This window comes from Pseudoliparis swirei, chromosome 4, assembly GCF_029220125.1.
Source record: "Pseudoliparis swirei isolate HS2019 ecotype Mariana Trench chromosome 4, NWPU_hadal_v1, whole genome shotgun sequence".
Lineage (NCBI taxonomy): Eukaryota > Metazoa > Chordata > Actinopteri > Perciformes > Liparidae > Pseudoliparis > Pseudoliparis swirei.
In genome coordinates, this window is record NC_079391.1 from 19,318,871 (window position 1) to 19,335,739 (window position 16,869).

At 42.8% G+C, this 16,869-nt stretch overlaps 1 protein-coding gene across 1 annotated transcript; it reads left to right on the forward strand.

Moving 5' to 3' along the window:
* Nucleotides 1-1,486: 1,486 nt before the first annotated feature.
* dnaja2a (DnaJ heat shock protein family (Hsp40) member A2a) lies at nt 1,487-15,757 on the forward strand. Its single transcript, XM_056412628.1, has 9 exons — nt 1,487-1,660; nt 2,966-3,025; nt 7,617-7,846; nt 8,005-8,085; nt 8,187-8,320; nt 8,423-8,619; nt 10,525-10,669; nt 14,170-14,297; nt 14,612-15,757. The coding sequence occupies exons 1-9, from the start codon at nt 1,583-1,585 to the stop codon at nt 14,798-14,800; spliced, it is 1,242 nt and encodes a 413-aa protein (XP_056268603.1). The 5' UTR covers nt 1,487-1,582; the 3' UTR covers nt 14,801-15,757.
* The last annotated feature ends 1,112 nt before the right edge of the window (nt 15,758-16,869 follow it).

Consider the following 16,869-nt stretch of genomic DNA (forward strand, 5'->3'; position numbering starts at 1 on the left):
AAACCTTCATGAAGACCTAATCAACAGTCTGGACAATGATTTTCTGTACAATATGAAGATTAAGAGCATTAGAATGAGTCCGATAGATCATTAATAATATCTTAACTATAACCATTTCCCCATAGGTCAGAATTATACACAAGATGTGTCAAATTATATATTTAAACAATTGGTTTTGTCCAGTCAAGGCGTCTGCGTAAAAAAATATCTTTTTTGGATGATGAAATGCATCCTTAATTAGTTAGGACCAGTTAGAAGTGGAGATATATTATCTTTGACTTAATACAAGTCACCTATTGCTAGGTTCAATTCATGAACTTAATCTAAAATGTAATATTAATTTGGAGACTCCATAAAGCCTCATGGATAGAGTTAAAATATTAAGAATGTGTCATGTTGAGGTGACAGGATGGTATAAGAGTTATGAGGTGGCCAAATGTTTTTAGAAAGTTAGCAACGAATAAATAACAGTGGTAATCTCGTCATTATAATAATATGCGTATATTTTCTTGTTAGTCAGTGATACATGCAGCTCTCCAAACAAAAGATATCACATTACATTTTAGAATAAAGAGAAGAAAAGAATATACAACAATACAGAACAAAAGCATTACATAATTTCTCCGACACAATTATTAACAGAAGCAGGTTCACAGAACACACCTGAGGCATATTAAAATTAACAGCTGTTTTAGGGCCCCACATGCACAAAACAAACCCATAAAAAGAGCATCACAACTCTCTAGCTAAATGTCCCATGGCCAAGCAGGCAGATGAATTGTTACACACCACGCTTTATGTGGTGTGAAGGGAGGCTGGTTAACGGTGATGTTTCCTGCCAAGCTGATTTCAAGTGTCATAGTTGTTTAAGTCTATTGAGACATTTGCTCATATATATTTAATATTCCTCCTCGAGCGTGAGGTTCTCACCGAAGCATCAAGTCACTGGAAGGCAGATTTTTGTGAGTTAAAATAAAATCCCAAAACAGAGTTTTTTGTTTCTGTTTTTCGCCTGATCAATTTGTAATACTGTATCTATAAATATATCTATACAACCATAGTTTTATTGTTCAAACTAATAATCGTATTGTTATAAGAGGGTGCAAAAGACAGATGGTCTCTTGATCGAGCTAGATAATTAATAGTGGTTTCTTTTCATCATTAGTTCAGTTAGTTAATAATAAGGGATTATCTCTGCAAATCGTAGGTTGTTTGTTTTCCTTGTAAATATATATGATAATATTTTAGTGACATATTGAAATTTAGTTGAAAACCTTGAAGAGACTTCATTTTCTAAAGATTATTAATCAGCAAGTACTGATTAATAATTAGTCATTCTGATTACATACTTTATGTATTTAATAAATTATGTGGAGCCAGTTTTTATTAAAAACGTAAGCTGCATTTAGTTTGTCGGCAGGTAAACCAACCGTCATTTATCGCACCGGCAGCGGGGAGGCAGCAGCGTACCCTCGGCGTACAACTTCCCGGAAACCGAGACACGAGGCGAGTCAACCCGTTCCCACCGGCTCCGTCTCTTTGTCCATCCACCTCCCGCTGAAGCGACATCCGCAGCAACACCATGGCGACTGTTACAGACACGAAACTATACGACATCCTCGGCGTGTCTCCGTCCTCGACTGAAAACGAGCTGAAGAAGGTAAGTTACCCGCTAAAGGCTAAACAAAACTACGAAGTCACGTTTTCGTTTGTGTTTCGAGTCCTGACATTTTAAAATGTCCCCAGTCAGGAAATGTGTTGCTATGCGCGGCTAGCTAGCTGGTTAGCTCGCACGCTAACTGGCCTGGGTGCTCATGTGACGATGGGGCTGTAACGTTTAAACATGATGGGTTATGGTAAAGCCGGTGTGGTTCGTAGCTTCTCTATTATGGTCTTTATTATGCGTGGAACCTAAACATGGGGAACATGATTCACATCGGCGCTGTGCTAACGTAGAGAGAGACGTTAGCGATTGACCTCACGCTAGCTTCAGCTCGGGCGTGTGTCATGTTGGTTAGCGAGCGAACGTTGAGCCTGTCGGAGGCGTCGCAACAAGCGACCAGCGGTGTGTTCCCCAAACGACGACTACCGGGAGCACACACGACATGTAACGTCGGTGAACAGTGGTTATTAGCAGCTTTGACTTCCGATTAGCCGACTTGAGTATCGATCGTCAGAGTAAGGTTAACGTACTTGACGTCACCTCGATCGTACGCGGTTAACGTGAGTCGATACGGGTAATCGATCACTGGCAACGCCACTTGAAGTGAGGCCTGGATGGGGTGTGTGTGTGTTAACCATAAGCCAGTCTACTAGTGTTTCATATTACAGCGCAACATCAAGTTATACTGGTCACGTGTCTTCAAACCTCCGCTAGCATCAGCTAGCTCGTTACAGTGGGCCATTTTTTAACCATCTCCGGATGAGCTTAACACGTTTATAACTCTTTACGCTGTCACGTGAGTTCAGTGTTTAATTTGTATGCCCAGGCTTTTGTTCAACATCATTGACGTGGGACGAAAGGGCATACGCCTTCTTACTTTGAGGTTATTTTTAACTAGATATATCAATTAGCACACGCAGGCTTACATTAACACCATGTCGGGGATTAAAAAGTCAGACATTTTGAAGTTCCCTCCCCCCACACAATGTAGTAATTAAGTTACCGGTATAATGTAGTAAGTAACTGACTTAATACAAGGAAATCGATAGCTAACGCTAGTTACTTATTAAACCAAGGGCGTACCTACACATCACGGTAATTGGTTACATGTTCAGTGGCGGGTAACGCCGGTTCGTGTTTTATTGGCTGGAACATCTGTTTTCATAACGTGCGATTGCGTGTGCTGTCGATACCGCTCCTTCAGCGGAGTTTGTGTCATGTCCTCTTTTGTTTTCAATGAACGAGGCATGTCTCCAATGTTAATAGTGTTTGGCAATAAGCATCCCTCTTTTATAATCCTAGGCATACCGGAAGCTGGCAAAGGAATACCACCCTGACAAGAACCCTAACGCTGGTGACAAGGTAAGATGTTTGTGACTTCTCATTTTGACTGAAGTTGGTCGTCAGAGGTGCGTTATCAGTTGATGTGAAACAAAATGGGGAGTAAACGTAAGATTGTTTTGGTCATTTTAAATTTGAGAGCACAATGTGTTTCAAAGAGGTACGTTTTGGAAGAACTAAAAGCGTTGTCCTTCCCCGTTTTTGAAACCAGAAAATATGCAAAACTTAGCTCTTATTATGGTACTTCTGTAGTTAGACTATGTTGAGGAAATGTTACTTTCTGTATTGTTGTTCTTAGTTTGTACTCTAGGTTGATGCACTTATTGTAAGTCGCTTTGGATAAAAGCGTCTGCTAAATGACATGTAATGTCTCACAGTGGATTAAAACATTTCTATTTTAGTTTTACCTTTCTCTTTCAATTAAAAGGTTAAAGCAGGGGTGCTCAATACGTCGATCGCGATCTACCGGTCGGTCACGGCGACCTACCAGTCGATCGCGGCGTAGTATTGGTAGACCGCATGACATTAAAAAAAATTGGCCCGCCTCCCTGAAATTTTCTCTATAGCTTGTCTTTGTTCTTTTATTAAACTAAACAGCCGTCTGTTGTTGATCGTCTCCACACAGCACCATGTCATTTCTGTCTCTACGTGTCGCGTTAACACTTCTCTGCTCTCCGTCTCGGGACGCGCCCGCCACCCCCCGAAGGTAGATCATTTTGACCTGGTCATTTTACAAGTAGCTCGCGTGCTGAAAAAAGTTTGAGCACCCCTAGTGTTAAAGCATCCGTATGCTAATTTAAAATTCTAGTCATAGCGCCACTGAGTGGCCAAAGCAAATCAGCCTAAAAAGCATCACATTCACATGTAATTTACATGACAAGGTCTAGACTTCACGTGGATACACATGATGCATGTATATGTTCAAATTGTCACAGCGCCCCCTGCTGGCAACCCTGGACTCGCTCGAATCTGCTCCAAACTTCTCATGCTTCGTAGAATTCACGGCCTGAGGATATCAACATGCCTTTTTTCACTCAGTCAAAGCGCCACCGACTAGCAAAGTAAAATCAGTGTCGCGTGACGAACGGTCAAACGCCCGAACGCCGTGCATGCGTTCTCGGCCGAGGGGGCCGGCGTCCGGCCGGCACCCCCGACGTACGAAGCAGGAACGAGGACCCGTTCATCGCTGCTTGCAGCTTTAATTATTATTCCGCTTTTTATTTCTACTCTTTGATCGCATATTGGGGGTACGCATCATATCCCAAAACTCACCAAATTTGGCAAGCTCGTCAGGATTGGTGAAACTAGACGTTGGACCTCGAAATTCGGCTTTAAAAAATTGCTCTCTTGCGCCGCCTCAAAGTTCGACCGGCGACGCCCCTCACCCAGTATGTTCAAATGACTAGTTTTTTTTCTTCCAAGTCCACTTGGACCTGCTCTACAAAAAAGCCTCTCAGGACCCTAAGCTCCGCCTACTTACATTTTTGGCCATTCTGAATTTTGTGAAAAACACTCGGGGCCATTTCTCCTAAACGCTGGATCCGATTCATACCAAACCTATTGGAGATAATGATTATGGAAGCTATATCATCTAAGATCATCATCTTTTTTCAAATATATCATTGTGGTAAGCATCTATGGCCCAACGAACATTTTAGGGGCGTGTCCTGTTTTGTAATGCTCATAACGTCAACACTATTGGGGGGGAAACAAACTTTCAGGATATGTGCAGAATGCATCCTGAAACATACACAGCAAATTTCGTGCAATTTGAACTGTAGGGGGTGCTACAATAATTCACCAAAGTTGGGCGTTTTTTGCTTTATTTAGCCATTTTTAAAAATTTCTACATCTAAGGATTTCTACCACAAAACGCCAACAGAATCGGCCCACATTTGTTTTTTAGAATCTCAAGACTTGAACAATGAACACTGAGAAGAAGAAAAAAGACTTTTCACCGTAGTCTTGTCGTTATGAGTACTTTAATAAATGACCACTTTCTTTGATATTGTTATGTTATAAACTATTGCTTAAACTCATCCAATCTTTCCCAAAAAATCATGCGTGATGCCAGTCAAGGCCTGAACACATTCACACGAAGAAACAAGCAATTTTTTTTCGAGGAACACCTGTTGAACACCTATTGAAAAGTAACATAACCATAATTTGTTCACTTTAACGATAATGTTACCCCCTACAGCTGATGCAATTACATCTAATCAGTGGTGCAGAGCAATAGGTGTAGGTCCCTACACCTATTGCTTCATGATGCATGAATATGTTCAGACTCAAAGCGCCACCTACTGGCTCAACTGGACTTCCTTCAATCCACCCCAAATTTGTCCTGCCCAAAATAATGTGACCGCCTACGGCTGCCTGTAATGCAGCTAGCTCTATAGCTCAGCATGATAAGTGTTGGACTGGACACCCGGAGATGCGTGATCGATTCCAAGACAAGACAGCTTTTTTTTCATCACTTTTTTTTTACATTGAATTTACATGACGTGGTCTACACTTCACGTAGGGACACATGATGCATGAATATGTTCACGTAGTTAAAGCGCCACCTAGTGGCTAAACTGGACTTTGTCGAATCTGCCCCAAACTTGTCGTGCTCGTTACAAGTCACGGCCCGAGTCAAGTCCGACCGGCGTGCCTGCGTCCTCGGCCGAGCGGGCCGGCGCCCCCGGCCGGCGCAGGTGAACGATGACCCCGTTCGACGCTGCTCGCAGCTTTAATTAGGTTTTTAACATGCCGTTGAATTCCCTCAGCACCCCGCCATCGCTCTACATCATGTCGTCATTACATTCTAATGTAGCATTTTGTAAACTCTTTACATTAAGAAATAAGGGCCTTCCCCATATGACAGAGTGACATGTTTTTTGCAGGGGATCACATTGTTAGCAGTAGTACATGTTGTCATCAGAGAACTAGTCTGGAGGCAGAATTTGTTACAAAGAAAACACGTGTAGAGTGTGCTATCCATCTTATACCATCCAGTGCCAATGAGATGGCCAGATGATTGTGGAGTTTATCAGAGATGATGATTACCTTCGCATTGAAAATGCCGGAAGGTTATGTTTTGATCGCCATTTATTTATTTATTTATTTGTATGCGTGTTATTCGCAAATCTCAAAAAGTATTGAACCGAATCGCATGAAATTTGGTGAGATGATTCTTTATTATCCGGGGACCAGTTGATTAGATTTTGGGATCGATCGGGTCAAAGGTCAAAGGTCATGAACAGGTCAAAATCTTTCGCAGAACTCAAAGTATTGAACCGAATCGCATGAAATTTGGTGGGATGATTGTTTCTTATCCGGGGACCAGTTGACTAGATTTTGGGATCGATCGGGTGAAAGGTCAAGGTCAAAGGTCATGAACAGGTCAAAATGTTCTTGAATCGCATGAAATTTGGTGGGATGATTGGTTATTATCCGGGGACCATTTGATTAGATTTTGGGATCAATCGGGTCAAAGGTCAAGGTCATGGAAAGGTCAAACTCTTTTTTTTACCATAGCACGATACATTTTTGTCCAATTGGCATGCAACTAATGCCAATGTTCATAATTCAATGCCCAATCTTGTGATATGCGAAGGTATGCACTCTACCGAGTGCCCATTCTAGTTCCTCTCTGCAGTGACGTTATTGAATGAAGGCATTGGCATCCCAGTGATTTTCTTTAGTTTTATTAAACCTTTTCAAGAATAATAGTTAATTCAATGCTATCTTTACATTTGAAACTTGAATCATTTATGAAATCACTGGTTCAAATTAGGTGGTGTTATATGTATAAAGTGTGCTCTTATTGATTTTGTTTTCAAATTCTGACTCGTGCTTTTCCAGATTTACTATTCTTATTGATTTCTAACTTGGGAACTTTGAGAGTTTCTGGGATGTTGAGCGACCGGGTATGCGGTAGGTGTTGAATGACCCGTGTGTACAGATATTGCAACCTGATGCGTGCTTTCCCTGGGAATGACATCACTTTGGTTTCCACCAGAGATGAGGTGAACGATAATCAGGAAATCTTTCCATGCCCTGAGCTGTGGTTACTTTGCTGTCGGACAGCTCCGCCGCTTTGAGAGAGGATTTTGATGATTAACCATAAACGGGCAATTATAATTTTGACCAATTAATGCTATCGCTTAAAAGAAGAGAAACCGTTTCTTTTGTATCAGAGCCTCAGGAGTGTCGTCAGAGAACAGCTGATCCACCTTAAATGTCAGCCCACCTTAATTGAGCCTAAGCTGATTGTTTGTACCCCCTTCACTTTAATCAACAGGTAGCGCTAAGGAGTTGTAGCATTAATTCACCGTCAAATAGCCTGTGAAGTTACTCGCACTGCGTTGATGTTATACGGTTACTGCTATTTTCATACGCATCGTCATACGTACTCTCTTGTTCCGACCCTAGCTACGCTTTGAACACTCCGTCTAGGTCTTTGCTGCTGGGTGGCACTTCAACCACAGCACCCTTGCATGCATAACACTAATCTAGCCGGGTAATAGTAAATGATCGTCAAAAGAAGGTCCACTATTATCAGAAATAAGTCTTTGAGGGGAAATTACAACTTGTTACATCTGTTGTCTGTTCTCTCATAACACAGTTCAAAGAAATCAGTTTTGCCTATGAGGTGCTGACCAACCCTGAAAAGAAGGAACTTTATGACCGCTATGGGGAACAAGGCTTGCGGGAAGGAGGTGGGGGTGGCCCGGGAATGGACGACATCTTCTCCCACATCTTTGGCGGTGGACTTTTTGGATTCATGGGAGGCCAGGGGAGTCGTTCAAGGAATGGAGGTCGGAGGAGAGGAGAGGACATGGTCCATCCACTCAAGTAAGACCACGTCTGTCCACTTATGTAGAGACAATTTGAGTAAACTGTACGTAATGTGCACATTATTATCTATTTGATTTAGTATGAAACGTCCATTTTTGTTAAATTATGCCGTCTCATGTCTCTAAACAGTATCTAAAATCCCACTTGTTCTACAGGGTGTCACTGGAGGATGTCTACAATGGGAAGACAACTAAACTTCAACTTAGCAAGAATGTACTCTGTAGCACTTGTAACGGGTAAGTCATACAACCAACATGGAGCTATAGTTGCTGTTGTCTGCTTAAGTCTGTAGACGTGTTTCTTCTAACAATGAATCCACCTCTGGGTGTGTATGCAGGCAGGGAGGCAAGTCGGGCGCTGTTCAAAAATGTACCACATGTAGAGGGCGTGGCATGCGCATCATGATCAGACAGCTGGCCCCAGGAATGGTCCAGCAGATGCAGTCTGTGTGTACCGATTGTAACGGCGAAGGTAAGGGGGCGCAGGGATCTAAACCAAGATCAAGCATTTGCTCTGTATGTTGTGGCTTGGCCTGCTCACATCCATCACCGTGTCTCATTTATCCAACTCTAGGTGAAGTTATCAGCGAGAAAGACCGCTGTAAAAAATGCGAGGGCAAGAAAGTCGTGAAAGAGGTGAAGATTCTGGAGGTACACGTGGACAAAGGCATGAAGCACGGCCAGAAAATTACTTTCGGAGGGGAGGCTGACCAGGCACCTGGAGTCGAGCCTGGGGATATAGTCCTTGTCCTGCAGGAAAAAGAGAATGAGGTAGGAGGACCTGATTCCGATATTGTAGCCACACATTTGAACCTGCCCTCCATTTCCCATATGCACTCTTTGGCATAGGGGGATTTAATTAAATCAATTTAGGACACTCTTTGGCTTATTTCATAGTTTTCTAAGTCAGACACTAATTATTTCCTGCCCATAAAAAGGTAACTGTGTACATAGTCAGTTTTGTGTAAAACCTTTATTGCAATCTGAATATAGTTCAGCAATTCTCAAAAGCTGCTACGCCAAACTTGGAAAGTTGACTGATCACATATGTCTTAGTTCTAGCTTTCTGACGGCTCTTGTCTGCTGATTGGATTCAATCTATTGTACAGGTACAACAAAATGTATTCTCTGCATTTAACCCATCCTTAGTTATTAAGGAGCAGTGTGCTGCAGTGATGCGCCCAGGGAAGCAACTGGGGGTTCAGTGCCTTGCTCATGGACACTTCGACTTGCAACTAATGGGGAGAGCGGGGATCGAACCGACGACCGTGGGGTTGCTGGACGATCCCCAATACCCCACTGAGCAACAGCCGGCCGTTCTTAGTCTTTGCTTTGACCTTGTTATGTATTGAGCTTGTTTTTTTAGTTTAATTGTTTTAATCCTCATTCCTGCTTTAAGCAGTTTAAGATGTGCATGCATGACCTGCATTAGCTTTAGAGTGGAGAAAAAACTATGAATTGGCAGATTCATAAATTCTAGTGCAATGCATTTATAATAAAAACTAGGCTACTTATCTGTCAAGAGGGTTGTCTCTTTATGAAATACAAATGTGATTTAAGTTGAGGAAGGTTAGGGTTTGTCCTGCAGAATAATGCATGGCTACACACTGGGAAGCAGGTGGAGGAGAACCTTCAGGAGAGCTTTCACAGCTTGTACAAATCCGCTCAAATAAGCTAGCCTCGGACAATACAGCAGATGGGACACGTCTTCTGTCTTCCAAGTGTCTCTCATATCAAGTGTTAAAGGGAACGCTAATGTAGTGTTTGTATAGTTTGTGTCGTGATGGTGGCAAGCTGTATGCTGTCCACACGTAGGACATGGAATAGCTTAAGTGGATAACTGGCATACCTATAATAATAATAGCTCAGCTCACTTGAGTAGATGCAACATGTTTTTTTTCTCTTGCTGTTGTTGGTCCCTTATAAATCTTTTTTTTTGTGACGTTGTTTTGACTTTGAACAACACAAAAGGGCAACAGCTGAGGGCCGGTCTCCCGATGCACCGAGACTCGAGTCGTCTTAACACCTCAAATTTAAGTGGTGTGGATTTTGTCTGGGCCAGCCTCGCTAACTAGAGCACCCAGCATGCTTCAGAGGCTCATGAGTGTCTGGGCTGTCCTTGATTCTTGAGTAAGAGAAGAATCTGAGACTCAACTCTAGTGAGCAGGACTAGGACTTATCTTTGACCATCGTCCAAACCCGTCACAAAATAAAAGTTTAACTGTACCAAATTTAATATATGACTCTTTTTCAACAATACAATAATAATACATAATAAAAAATATATAATTGTTAGAAATTGAGCAAAACCAATTGTTACATATTCATTGATTATTCACAACTCTGTTATGTCTGTACACTTTGGGTTGCAACTTTAGATGAGAGCAACGGTTTGGTTCAGTGTGAAATAACCACGCCTCCTCTTCAGGACAGTATTATAACCTCTGTGTGAAAGGGGAGAGACGGAGAGCGTGGTTTGTTTGTCCTCATCTGAGGTATGATGACGCTTGATCCTGTAGCTTATTTCACTCGCTGTTCTGCTTTTCACCAGCAGGAGCTGTCTCTGATTGACTGTGTGAACACTTACGTAATTCAATGACTCTTTTTTAAATTTATTTTTATGTTGGTGTGAAAGAGTTCATCAACTTTTGTTGATCAACCCCTCTCTATTTCCAGACATTCAGGCGAGATGGCAACGACCTGTTCATGAACTACAAGCTCGGGCTGGTGGAGGCGCTGTGCGGCTTCCAGTTTATGGTGAAACACTTAGACGAAAGACAGATTGTTGTGAAGTACCCTGCTGGCAAAATCATTGAACCAGGTGAACACTCTTAATACTTTGTATTGTTAACACTTTCATCAGTCAAATGTGCACGTGATGTATTAAGGTAAAAGCTTTGATGGCCTCTGAATGTGCTCCACGAACATGCCCTCACATCAAGGCACACGCCACACTCTCTAGAGCAAAGTCATATAGGGGGCTCTACTTGCACATTTTAGGATAACAATGATGAGTGTGTCATCATTGTTTCTGCTGAGAGCTGAATACCACAAGGAGGCACATTTTGGAAGGCACTAAGTGGCACCAGGGATGATGATGTAAAAACGATTTATTCGTCAAGGACGCGTCTAGGGGTACTTGATAAATGAGGACGGAGTGAGGTCAACATTCATAGTGCATTCTGGAAAGACTGTCAGAAGTTAGCAGTCCAATGCTTTGGTCTAGGGCTGCAACTAACGATTATTTTGATAATCGATTAATCGGATAAAAAAACTAAAAAAACTTTAATTTTCAACCCTTTATTCAAAACAGGGTTTGTACGGTCATGGAAAACCTGGAAAAGTCATGGAATTTTTAAATGGCTATTAGCAGGCCTAGAAAAGTAATTGAAAAAAAGAAAATCCCAAAATATTTGGAAAAGTTATGCAAATTTGTTTTATTCAAATTTTAATTTACACGGTATATATACGGTATGCTTTGGAATTCTCATTGTTAGTTTAAATACTATATCTTCTCATTTTGTCACGTATAGACAGAGTTTTCACAAAATGTTTAATCATGGAAATTTGGTTTAAAGTCATGGAAAGGTCCTGGAGATCCACTGGTCAGCATGTGGATTAACCTGTTCACTGGTCAGCATGTGGATGAACCCTGTCACAAACAGACTGACAGCTTTCCTCTCCTGAGCAGTGGTCCCCATGTGGACCCCTGAACAATATCAGAGACGCGTTCCGATTTATTATTGCAGGGCTCCAGACTGCGACCAAATGGTCGCATTTTGCGCCTAAAATTAGACACAGTGCGAGTAAATGTTTCATCAACTCGCGCATGCGCGACCAGTAAATTAGCAGATTTCTTTTTTTGTTATTAAATATTTTTGTTGCTTACAAACTTGTTCTACACTTCAGCCCACTATAGTTAGCGGTAATGCCTGAATGACTGGTTTGCTAACCGACATTAACTCCAGAAGAAGAAGAAAGGAGACGAAAACTGAAGAAGAAGGCTGGCCTGTGTGTGAGGGGGGGCTAATGTGTGAAAAGAGGCGCACCGCAGCGGAGACACAACGAGGGCGAGGGCCGCAGAGTGAGAGGTCAGAGGGGATCCTCACCACCGAGCGGCGTCCCCGTCCCCCGAGTTGAATCTCTGGGTCAACTCAGCCGACACTCACATGTCTGCCCCTACAGACTGATGTTGACGGTAAACGCATTCGATCGGGAGCGCGCGAGGATTTTGATAAAGTTAGCGGAAGGATTTAAGTGACAACATCCGGTTTTGCAAAGTTAGCGGAAAGAACCACGTGAAACAACATCCGTTTTTCAAAATAAGATGTCGACAAATCATACACGAACATATAAAAGTAAACAATGAACTGATTTTGTATCTTTATAGATCATTTCTGAGATTTAGCTTAAATTATGCTAACATTAAAACATTTTTACTGGACCAAGGAAGAGTTTATCAAAATTAGTCAGTCTTTTGTATGTTAAGAAAAGTCCTGTAAATAGATTTCCCCAAGAGTTCCAGGAAATGAATGATGCAGATGTGTTCCATACATATCTGAAATCCCCTACAATAGCAATCAAACAATTTTAATGTATCAATTAGGACATTTTTCAAAGTAAAAGTCCTAAATGTTTAAAGAAATCGGTAATTTCTTTAATGTTTCAGTTGCTTTATATATGTATTTCCTCATAGTCCTAGGCAATAATGCTACACAATAAATAGAATGCTTCAATCGACTCGGTGATCGGTATTATCGGTGATCGGCAGATACTGATTTCAGTGATCGGTGATCGGCACCAAAAACCTGATCGGTGCAGCTCTAATCATAACATCATCAAACCCTAGATGGTATTGAAAAGAGAACGTGCTGCATAGTAATATTTATTTTTGATTCCGTTTCCTAAAAGAAACTGCTTTCTATGAATGCATTCAATCAATGGGTGGGGGGGGTGGTGAGTGTGCTCACCCGTGTGCGCGCATCACGGCAGAACTTCGATGTCGGCGCGCGCATCGCTCTGTCACGCGAGCCGAGAATTGTTGACGGGGGGGGGTGGGGGTGTAGACGAAAATTACAGAGTGGCGGGTGGAGATTTCACCCTGTTATAATGGTAGGGGAACCACTGGAGTTGATAAGGGTGTCTTCTTGTCTGATCAATACACAACTGTGAGGTGCGTGAATGGACAGATCGGCCAGCTGCTGATCACACTCAATAGCTCGACTTGCTTGATTAGATGGTGCGCGCGCAGCGCGCAAACATTTTTTTTGGGGAGCACCGAAGACCCATTATGACCCAGGAAAAACCCTGTGTGCGCCCCTAAATTTTCTGCTTACGCCCCTAAAATTTTAAGTTAGGGGCCACTGTGCTCCTAGTAAAAAAAGTTAGTCTGGAGCCCTGTATTGTTTTCACCTGGCCCGCTGCCGTTGAGATTGCAGTGAGACGCGGAAAAAATGTGAAGTGGTGCTCTAAGCAATAAAACATCTTTGATGGGACGTGTCGCGTCTCGGCCAATCAGCATTCAGATGTCCACAGCGTTTGGGAAGTTAGGTTAGCTTGAATGTTAGTCCGCTACATCTGCTGCTGTCACGCTGCACGGTGTATCGATACTAACAAAATACCCGTACGTTAAAAACGATGTGATTTAGCATATTTTTAGTATCGATACTTCATTATCAGAGCGCACGCGCTGCTCCGCTCCGTTAAATGTTGTCTGCACGCGCAGCGCTCACAGCGAGTGGCGTCGTGGCTTATCTCCGTTGCCTTTCTCCGTGGAAAAATATTTTCCGCTATCCGCCACGGAATAAATAACCACGTTTTCTACGTTATACTCATGTGGAAATGCCACACACGTCGTGACATGTAGCGCCCTGGTGTCTGGGTTCATGACATCACCCGTAAGCGCACTTGGCTCCGTGAATGACTTCCGCATCCAGCGCCACGTGAGCAGCAGCAGCCAATTAGATTCATCAACAGAGGAGCAGCTCAGCGCTGATTGGCTCTCACAGCGCAGCGTTCCGTCTGTCCTCTCCCTCCGCTCCGCTCTTGTTTCTCCTGCGCTGCTCTGCCCTCAACTCAACTTTGTTTATACTCCGTGACTTATTGAGCGCCGTAATAATCGCGCGACACAACGAATCGATAATGAAATTCGTTGCCAACTATTTTAATAATCGATTTCGATCGATTCGTTGTTGCAGCCCTACTTTGGTCTGCCCCTTTCTCTGGAGGGGTGGAGGCTCTAGTGCTGTACAGATTGTATGCTTAGGATGTGTTGGAATCAGCTGTAAAACCTTTTTTCCTTTAACATGCTGTCTTCTCCAGGCTCAGTCCGAGTGGTGCGAGGTGAAGGCATGCCACAGTACCGAAACCCCTTTGAGAAGGGAGATCTGTACATCAAGTTTGAAGTCCAGTTCCCAGACAACAACTGGATCAGCCCTGAGAAACTTGTGGTATGACATGTTGCTCCTTTTACTGACTGTGTATCATCATCATCATCATCTTTGTTTATTGCAGTGAATATTCAAACAGAACTGCTCAAACTATTGAGTTAAATTAAGAGTTAAAATGTAAGTGATATCTCTTCAACAATGAAGTTCTAAATATATTCAGGATTTTCGGCTCCACTGTTGGGTTTCTTTGCAGCTTTGTATTTGGGAGACCAAACAATGAGCTTTTATAGATATTTACCTACTGATACATTTACTTTGCAGCTGATTTAAACCAATAATAAAAAAACTCCTGCATCCCGATGAATGTTTTCCAGGAGCTGGAGGACATGCTGCCCTCACGGTCGGCGCCACCCATCATCACCGCAGACACGGAGGAGGTCGACCTGCAGGACTACGACGTCGGCCAGAGCTCAACGTCGGGAAGCCGCAGAGAGGCCTACAACGACAGCGATGACGAAGAGGGCGGCCACCACGGGCCAGGGGTACAGTGTGCCCACCAGTAGTCACTCTCTCACGCACATACGCACATATATATACACGCGTGCGCACAGACACATGACCCACGTTCTACTTGGGGAGAAAATGTACGAGTTGCAGAGTAAACAAGGAGGTAGGTCAGACTGAAAAGAGTAGTTCCTCAGATACGGATCAAATCGATGATGATTCATGGCACCTGGAGTTGTCGATTAATGTTATTGTGTGCCGGGGATCACTTTTGATCTTTGCCTGAAGAACTCGCACTGGGGCAGCCAAAGACTTATTACACTGCACCTGGAACAGATTTAGACACTTTAACCTGCAGCTTCAGGTAGAAGTCATATAATGTATTTAAGATGTATCAAAAACTAAATGGTTGCCCCTGTGAATGCCATGTGGGACGAGGATCTGGTGTTCAAGTCGAAGCCCCTCTACTCCTCGGTTTATAAAGTTTGTTCCCCTCTGCAATTGGGACCTCCAGAACAGTCGAAGAAAGGAATGTTTCTTGTTTGCTGAGTGACTTGCATTTTGTTTTCATAGTATTTACAATAATTAATTTAAGAACTAACCAACGTGCGAACAAAGACAAGCAGCTGGGCGATGTCATGTGCAGATCTTTGGACTCGTGCGTTCATGGGTTCATCCACTCTGCGCCATTCGTATGATTTGTTTCAGATTTTTACAGCTTTATTTTCTTTAGGTTTTTACTTGTTTTTTCCATTTCTTCATATTTTAATTAAAACAGAAAATTGGTTATTGTGTATACCATTGGACTAGTTGTTTGGTAAGCTTCATCAGCTGCTGTGTTCAAAGCTGTGTGATTTTTAAAAAAGTGAAGAGCTGAGAAACGTAGAGTCTGTATCTGTGCCGAGACCATGTGCATGTAAAAAGCTTTGGTTCCTGCACTTATGAAACATCAAATAAAGCAGCACACTTCTTAAGGAAATGTCTATGAAGTTGTCGAATAAATTGTTGAAATATCATCTGCTGTGTCGTGTGCCTAGTTTTTTTGTTTGTTTGTTGTTTTGTCCCTTCATTCGCAATCCCAAAAATAAAAATCCCTTTTAGTTGTACCTTGTTCGGTCTGAGCTTCAAAGTGTTACACCGGGAAACGATCATCTGCTCTCCCACAACAATGCTCAGCCACAGTTAGTCGGCGGTGATCGCTGCAGAATAGTTGACTGCAAATACCGAATGCCTAGATGCTCCTTTTTATAATCCATCCAAAGTTTCCATCGTCAGTCATTCACTCGAAAAGGTGAATGAGGTCACGCTCCAACCCAATGCAGACAAACTAAATACTGCACCTGCTTCTTTTGCCTGTTTGTAGAACGGTGGTTTTCCCCTAAACCGGTGTGTGTGTTTCAGGCAGTGAGTAGCCGCGACATGCAGCTAAAGCCCTGGCAAGTGCTGAGGGGAATGTGATGTCAGCAGCCACGTTAAAGGCCCTGACATGAACTTAAATACACACTAATTCTGCGCAAAGCAATTCAAGCTAATGTTAGCTGTAGTACTCACTGATACTTGTGTATATGCATATCAATATATGAGGTACAAGTCGATTTGCTGGATGCTAACAAGCAGGAAAAATGTTCCATCGCTAGGCTTCTGCTACCAATATCGGTCTGAATGTCTTGTACGAGCACATTTTTGATGGCGAGGCGCAGCTTCATTCAATGCGATTTAAAGCTGTTCCTAATAAAATCATACCATCAGTGTCATCGGCTTGAGTGCGTTTATGAAGGCAATTTTCTTTGGACGCTGCTGGCGCCGTGGCTTAGAAGGTTAAAGCGCCTGTCTAGTAAACAGGAGATCCTGGTATCAAATCCCAGCGGCGCCTTTTGGTCAATTTCTCCTCGCGCAGAAGTTACCGACATTCGGAAGGTGATTACCTCCATCCCTATTGAACATGTGTTTTTTACTCGACACGCTCCGTGGCTTGTGTGAAAATGCCGAAATGTTAAGTAAATGATATGTATATTTGCTTAGTCGAAAACTTAGTACACCCATCTGACCACATGGGGGTGGCAGTGAGAACTAAGAATCCGCCAGACTACAATGGAGGGATCGGGTGAAGAAAATCATGAAGAGACCG

What these genes read in the sequence shown, in the direction of transcription:
- dnaja2a (XM_056412628.1), top strand. Translation starts at nt 1,583, where the DNA reads ATGGCGACTGTTACAGACACGAAACTATACGACATCCTCGGCGTGTCT. An exon ending in TACCGATTGTAACGGCGAAG is followed by an intron (nt 8,321 to 8,422) that starts GTAAGGGGGCGC and finishes ATCCAACTCTAG; the next exon opens with GTGAAGTTATCAGCGAGAAA. An exon ending in TCAGCCCTGAGAAACTTGTG is followed by an intron (nt 14,298 to 14,611) that starts GTATGACATGTT and finishes AATGTTTTCCAG; the next exon opens with GAGCTGGAGGACATGCTGCC.